A 7,511-nucleotide genomic window follows, 5' to 3' on the forward strand; every position below is an offset into this window, starting at 1 on the left:
AACTGTGCGCGAAGCACGCAAGCGGCGCGCGCAGGAAGACGCATTGGGGAGGAGGAGGGCCTGCGCGCCGCACCCTGACCCCGCCCTTTTTCCACAGCTGAGCATCCGCTTCCGGGTCCCAGGCTGAATTGATGGTGAGAGGAGTACGGCGCTCCTGGGGCCTGCCGGCGGGAGAGGTGGTACGACGATTTTTTTTTACAGCGCCGTGGGCGCAGGACTCAGGCACGATGCGGGACGGGTATCTGGAAGGTGGCTGGTGGTAAAGGAAGGGCCGATCTGGGGACCCCCACCATTACTGATCAAATTAGGGAGTGTGGGGCGGTACCTTGCCCCGAGTCCCTGTGGATAGTTGGAGTCAGCACTCCTTTGAATTTCCAAAGTAGTCAGATCTTTCTAGACGCGTTCCTGATTTCCTCTTCTCTAGAACGAAGACGGTACATCTATTTTGCAGGATTGTTGTGAGAAAGGAGATCATTTCTATAGTGTACCTAACAGGTTGCTTGGAGTCCATATATTCAGCTAAGTTGATAGTTTTCTTCCTTCTCTCCCAAAATGTTTATCACCTACCTAGAAGTGGGCCGGGCCTAGAGACTGACAGCCTTGGAATGGGTTGGGGTTGTTTTCTGAAACTCGCTGGGCTACTATCCCTTTTGAACCATTTTCGTCAGCTTTGACTCACCCTTCCATTTCAGGGCCTTGCTGGAGATGGACAGCCGGATTCCTTATGATGACTACCCGGTGGTTTTCCTGCCTGCCTATGAGAATCCCCCAGCATGGATTCCTCCTCATGAGGTGGGAACCATCCGTACAAGGGATTTTTTTCCCCCATAGGCAAGGGATGATATATGAAAGGTAGGATGGCAGGGTTAGAAAGCTCAATGGACAGTGAATCTTAGCCAGAAGTTAGATTCTGAGCAACTGGGCCCATTGGGAACTTCTTATGGAATCCTCCTGCCAGAGTCCACTTACACCAGAGAATTCTGGAAATTCAGAGCCCTGATTTCCATTTTGTCGAGGTAAAGAAGTGGGAAGCTACTGGGTGGCTAGCATTTCCCCACTGCTATCCGTCTACCTATTTGGACAGTGTTATCTGTTCTACTTAAACTAAGTCCATGACTTCACCTTCTCCTGGCTTCAGGGTGATGCAGTTGTGTTCTAGATGAAGGTAGTAAGACCGGTAGTAAGATTTCTGGGGCTGCTGTGTCTTGCAGAGGGTATACCACCCAGACTACAACAATGAGTTGACCCAGTTTCTGCCCCGTATCATCACACTGAAGAAGCCCCCTGGAGCTCAGGTGAGTTTATGGAACAGTTGCCTCTTATTCCAGGCGAGATTTGTCTGTACCAGGCCCAGAAGTTAGCCACAGTTGGGGGGACGGATTGGGAAGCAGGTAAGGAGGTAAAGAAACTTACTTTTATGGGCAGAAAAGCTGAGATGCCACTTCCACAACTTCTGACTTCTCTCTGAGGGACACAAGGCAAGCTGTCATACAGTGATGCTACTAGATGTCTTGTGTTTGTGGTCTGTATTGAGCCCCCATTCTGTGCTCTTGTCTTACAGTTGGGATTTAACATCCGAGGAGGAAAGGCCTCCCAGCTAGGCATCTTCATCTCCAAGGTGCGTGTGCCTGGTAGGCAATATGGATAGCTACTTCCCTTTGTTAAGTTATCAGGTTGCAGAACCCTGATGCCCCAAGGCTTGGGGAGAGGGATGATTTAGTAGACTCATAGAAGGGGCATAGTGGGGATACCCTTGCCCACTTAAAACTTCCCACCTGGCAAGCCACCGTTTCCCTGCATTGTCTCACACACACACACAGCCGATAGTACCTTACGTTTGAATAGCACTTAATTCACTTACATTCTTTGAAATTATCCCACCTTGATCATGTATATTCTCTCCTTACCAACAGGTGATTCCGGACTCTGATGCACATCGAGCAGGACTTCAGGAAGGGGACCAAGTCCTAGCTGTGAATGATGTGGATTTCCAAGATATTGAGCACAGCAAGGTGAGCACAGCACCCTGGGCTGTGGTGAGGCAAGAAGCCATCCCAGGTAGGACACAGTGGATAAGATTAGCCTGATGTGTAACTTGATAAGAAAGAATTTCTTCTTGGTTAAGGGGGAAGCAGCTATTAGTGACCCAGAAGGTTGGAATGGCAAACTACATTCCTTCTGTTATGATTCTGTCCTGGGTTGTATCTCTTCATTTGTACAAGCTGCTGTGTTCCTTCCAGGCTGTTGAGATCCTGAAGACAGCTCGAGAAATCAGCATGCGTGTCCGCTTCTTTCCCTATAGTAAGTGCCGCTCTCTTTTTTGCTTACCTGGCAGGGCCTTCGGTAGGAACTCTTTAAATACCAATTACTAGAGGCCCCACAAGTTGGAGATGGGGAGTTGGGAGCTCAGGCTGGAAAATAACCTGCTCTTTTCCTCCTTCTTTCCCCCAGATTATCACCGCCAGAAAGAGAGGACTGTGCACTAGAGAGTTGCAACCCACAGCCCTCCACATGGAATCTTCTAGGACGAGCTAGCTAGGCCTCAGGGAAGCCACTTGGGAAACTCTACTCTCAGCCCCACCCTGGCAGAGTGGAGTAGGGAGGATGGGGAGACAGCGAGGCCCTGCCCTGAGCCAGCTGGCCAACTGCATTATCCCACCTGTACTGCACTTTGAGTTCCCTAGTTTTCTAGGTGGGCTTCATTCCCTGGAAGGAGAAGGATGATGCTGTCTAGGTATCGCTTAGCCTGTGGAGAACCCTGCTAGAGAAGGCAACTGACGTTTATTGAATACCATGTGCGAGGCAGTTCCACATATGTCGTGTCATTTTCATTAACGTCTACAAATCTTGGGGGCCTCCCACCTAATCTGCCTGGCCATCTCATCCCATCCTTATGCTACCAGTCATACACTTTGGAGATTCCAGTGGAACCCCATTTTCCCCCACTCCCTCGTTCTATCTTCTCCCTCCAAAAAAGTAAAACAATGCTGAGGAAATGTTGCTTGACACTGATTTGGATGATACTGGTTGGGTGTTAAATGCCTTCGAGATAAAAATAAAAGCTCTTCCAAAGAGAGGAGCCACTAGAAGCAGCAGAGCAACACTGTATGTACTTCACAATTCTCTCTCTCAGAACATTAGGGAGACCCAGGAAGCTTATCTGCAGTATCACTGAGGAATGGTATAGGGTGAGGGGGTACTGGAGGAAACAGTACCCCTTCCCCCATGAGCTGTGGCCATTTCTCTGCAGGGGGCAGTATTAATATAGTTCTGTCTTCTCTTTTCCCAGATTCTTTCATCGGGAACATAAACTAAGGGAGAGGCTTGGATGCATTTCTTTTCAGGGACAGCAGTAAGAAATTGCTTCCTAATTTCCACCTGGTTGGTTGAGCAGTACTGACTGCTGATTTCCCCCTTGTCTTCACCCCAGCCCCCAAATAACCTTCTGCTATGTTCTTAGCAATCCATTGTTAGAGATTCCAGGCCACGCCTTACGCCATTTCCATTGGCGTGTTCACAATACCCGTTCAGAATAGAAAGTTGTCTAATGAGGTATGGGGCGAAGTTGTACCCCATAATGAAAGTCCCGAATTTGCCTTGAAAGAATCCTGGGGAGCTTCAATATATATTTTGAGGCCCTTGCCCCCATTGAGTAATTCTGTTGATCTGAGGTGGAGCCTGGATGTCTGAATTTTGATTTTTATTTATTTTTATTTTTTTGTACTTAAAGATCTTTTTATTCAAAGTCACAATACAATTATGTACATCAACTATACCTCGATTTAAAAAATCACAATACAGGCTTCCCTGGTGGCGCAGTGGTTGGGGGTCCGCCTGCCGATGCGGGGGACACGGGTTCGTGCCCCGGTCCGGGAGGATCCCGCGTGCCGCGGAGCGGCTGGGCCCGTGGGCCATGGCCGCTGGGCCTGCGCGTCCGGAGCCTGTGCTCCACAGCAGAAGAGGCCACAGCAGTGAGAGGCCCGCGTACTGCAAAAAAAAAAAAAAAAAAAAAAAAATCACAATACAATTAGGAGGCTGCCCCTCTGCACTTTCAGTGCCACTTCTACTCATGTTGCCACAGTTAACTCACTTTGCCACTCTACTCTCTTCTCTCCAAATTTTGCACAAACCAACCAATTTACTAACTCTGCGAAGCACTAATCACCCAGGGTTTCCATGCTTCTTTTTTGTTTTTAATGGATTTTAAAATAAGGGGAATAAGTCTTCAAATATGGGAAACAGTTCTAAATAGTAGTAACATATCTCTGTGAGGAAGTTCTGGTTCTTCCTTTAAAACCCACCCCAGCTGTACTATGGTACCTCTTCCAGAGGCTCGCTGCTATTGTCAGGTAGCAACATCCTAGTGAGCAGAGCTGGAGGTACAATCAATCCAGCTGTCTCTGTGTTTCCTGGGAAATCCCCCCCATATAGAATATATGCTCCTGTTTGCTCTGCTGCCCCCCAATGGCCATCTGAGTAAAAAAATAGAGGCTGAGATACTTGCACAAAGGCATATTGGCTGAGTCTACTGAATGTTGAGGTCCAAGACTCTCCCAACTGTCTGTGGTTAAAAGGTTTTAAATCAACTCATCGAAGAAGTGTGGTAAACAGGGTAAAAAGTCCAAGCCAGGTGCCACGGGCCTAAGAGGCAAAAATCCTGCCCTAAATTGGTTCTTTGAGGTATTTAGAATGGTTCTGTGTTGGGACACCAGCATGATGCAACTGCATTGTGGAGGTGTAGGTAGAGCATGGAGAAGGTGCAAACGATAAGAGGCTGAGGTGAAAGGACCAGTCATTTATTGAGGGTGAGATAAGAAAACAGTGGAGAAGGAACTGTATCAATCTTTGAGGTATCCCAGCTGCTGTAGAACTGCATCCCCTATAGATGTGTTTTAGCAGTCATAGACGGCCAGGTGGGATTCCTGGACTCTGCCAGAACTTTCCACCCTGTAAGTGTGAGAAGTGGTCAAGAGAAAGTGATAGCATTTTCAGAGGTTCCGTTTTACTCCTAAGCCTAGGAATTGAACAAGAGCTTAGTAAGTGGCCAAGTATTTAAACCAAAAACATGAGGTTGGGGGAGAAGGACTGGTACTGGGAAGCCCAAATGCAGTAAGTTGATCATATTAGGCAGAGAGATAACCTAAGCTATCAACAGGAACAATGGTTTTTGATGCCTAACTCATTGGAGGGTTCCAGTTGGATTTTAGCACTGAAGTGTGTGGTAAGGAAGGAAGGTAATAAAGTGGCTGGGGTCAAATCTCAACTTCCAGGGGCATCTTCTAGGACATACAAAAAAGGAATTTTTATCTTATGATCCCTTTCACCTAAAGGCAAACCAGGGAGCTGCTTTGGGCTGAAGTTAGTCCCATTTTCCCTTCAGTATCAGTCAGGCAGAAAAATTGGCCTGGCCATCAAAGCAAAGGAAGTTTGCCTTTTCTGCTTGTACCCTCCCTACCCCAGCAAAGCTGGGAGAAAGGATAGTCTCGTCTTCCTTCAGTGGAGCTATGGAATAGCCGTGTGTGTGTGTGTGTGTGTGTGTGTGTGTGTGTGTGTGTGTGTGTGTGTGTGTGTGTGTGTGTGTGTGTGTGTGTGTGTGTGTGTGTGTGTGTGTGTGTGTGTGTGTGTGTGTGTGTGTAAGAAAGAAAAAAGGTCAGGTTTAGAGATATGATTCCAGGCCTTTGCACTGCATGATGGGGAGATGAACCTTACCCCCACCCCTCGATAGGACAAGCCAAGGTTATCCAAAAGAATAAGCAGTGGTGAATTTGGCACTGGTCTCAATAAACATCACATTGAGGTCTCTGGACTTTTCTTCTGCCTCCTCGGTAGAGACTTGTCTGGGCAAATGAGAAATGATACAAAGGGCCAGATAATGGTAAGACCCCCTTCTGACCCAGAGTTAGTGGATACGGATAGATCCTTCTGAGGCATAAAGATGCATCCCTACGACCAGGAACCCTCGAAGCCCTGAACCCATGACCTTTCTGATCCCTGACACAGGTAACTCCTCCCAAGTAAATAGAGCACAGTAGACCCTCCCCATTGGGATTGAGCTCTAGGTATGCCAGAAGCAGTTGCAGTTATACCTTTCCTTTTGTTGTTCAGATCAATCTTGTTACCCACCAACATGATGATGATATACTCTGCCCGTACATCTTCTACCCACTTATCTGTTTCCTTGAAAAAGTTGATGTCTACAGGACAATGTGTTGCAGAGAGTTGAAACATTTAGTAGAGATTTGGAGAAAATAACGTACCTGTCTTTCTCTCCTAGTCTTTTTTTTTTTCTTATGCTCTAATGCTTGTATTTTTTAATCCTCTCTGCTAGTCTTACCAACCTCTCTATTGCTTCCCTCAATCCCCTTTTCGAGTAAAACATGGCATAACTCCCACTTGTGATGTCATAGACAACCACAGCAATAGTTGAATCATGAATGTTGCTAGAATTAGGCTGCAAAAGTTCTGGCCAGCTGCATTCCATAGCTGCAGCTGAACCTGCATAAAACAAATGTTTAGAAAGAAGGTGGAGAGAGATAGAAAAGAAACTAGCTTTTTAAAGGCTAGAACTTAATAAAGGCATAAAAAGAGTCAAGGAAATTGGGTTCCTGAAAAGTCGCTGCTATGGCCACAAACCAAGTGCCTACCATCCTAGGACAGGTCCGATCTCAATACACTATTTTGATTAAGGAAGACCCTACAGAGCGGCAGATTTAAGGATTCAAGGCTACTTGGACTTTGTTACAGCTGGAGATTAGATGAGGGCAGACAGAATAAGAAACAGCACAGGATTTGGTAGTTTGGGGAGGTTTCACTTTTTATTTCTCCTTCTTTATCCACAGGTAATGTGGGGTGGTGCTACCCTACTGTGATGAATAGGCCTAAGTGATTGAGGTACCGGATTAGTGGCATGAGAGTGAACACTCACTATTCAGTCCTCCAAGTACATGATCTTAGAAAGTCAATTCCAAAGGTCTCCCGCAGACCCCTCCTCTACCCCCAATACCAGGCAGTGTTAGACCCGGAAGTGGAGAATAGCACTTGAAAAGTGTCCTGGCTCAGCTTTTCAACACTTACAATAGGTAACTTTGAGGAGAAGAATCCCTGGGTAAGTTGACCAAAGAAGGGGGCAAAAATGTACTGTGTGATGCCTTGGCAGTGGGCTCACCCAGCAGGCGCCTTCGAAGCTGTTGTACATAAAGTGGGTGATGATAAGTAGGCCAAGTGTCACCCTGGGCGAGGAGGAAATTGATTCCCCAGAGAACACCCCATTCCATTCCATACCATCACAACTTCCTGTTCCCAAAGCCCAACCCAGACCCCCACTGCTCTGACCCCCAAGGATTGCAGTGTTTGGATTTGCGCAGAGACTGGTGCTTGGGTGCCTCGGCTGTGGGCCTTGTGGTGTGCTGTATGCTTGGCAGGTGGGTGGCACTTGTTGCCTGGGGTCACATGGCACTCTCTGTCCAACCATCAGCGTCACCCTCAGGCCTGGTCTCAGGGCCGTGTCCCCT

At 47.4% G+C, this 7,511-nt stretch overlaps 1 protein-coding gene across 2 annotated transcripts; it reads left to right on the top strand.

The window, feature by feature from the left end:
- Positions 1–95: 95 nt before the first annotated feature.
- Positions 96–3,089, top strand: PDZD11 (PDZ domain containing 11). Of its 2 annotated transcripts, none has more exons than XM_060087063.1 (7): positions 96–179; positions 693–792; positions 1,212–1,295; positions 1,562–1,618; positions 1,914–2,012; positions 2,241–2,301; positions 2,452–3,089. In XM_060087063.1, exons 2-7 carry the CDS (start codon positions 706–708, stop codon positions 2,484–2,486), a joined length of 423 nt encoding a protein of 140 aa, XP_059943046.1. In that variant the 5' UTR covers positions 96–179; positions 693–705; the 3' UTR covers positions 2,487–3,089. The 2 variants fall into 2 exon arrangements, with proteins under 2 accessions (XP_059943046.1, XP_059943045.1); XM_060087062.1 differs by having other exon boundaries at positions 110–222.
- The last annotated feature ends 4,422 nt before the right edge of the window (positions 3,090–7,511 follow it).

This window comes from Mesoplodon densirostris, chromosome X, assembly GCF_025265405.1.
Source record: "Mesoplodon densirostris isolate mMesDen1 chromosome X, mMesDen1 primary haplotype, whole genome shotgun sequence".
NCBI classification, from domain to species: domain Eukaryota; kingdom Metazoa; phylum Chordata; class Mammalia; order Artiodactyla; family Ziphiidae; genus Mesoplodon; species Mesoplodon densirostris.

What these genes read in the sequence shown, in the direction of transcription:
- PDZD11 (XM_060087063.1), top strand. Translation starts at nt 706, where the DNA reads ATGGACAGCCGGATTCCTTATGATGACTACCCGGTGGTTTTCCTGCCT. An exon ending in AGAAGCCCCCTGGAGCTCAG is followed by an intron (nt 1,296 to 1,561) that starts GTGAGTTTATGG and finishes CTTGTCTTACAG; the next exon opens with TTGGGATTTAACATCCGAGG. An exon ending in TGTCCGCTTCTTTCCCTATA is followed by an intron (nt 2,302 to 2,451) that starts GTAAGTGCCGCT and finishes TCTTTCCCCCAG; the next exon opens with ATTATCACCGCCAGAAAGAG.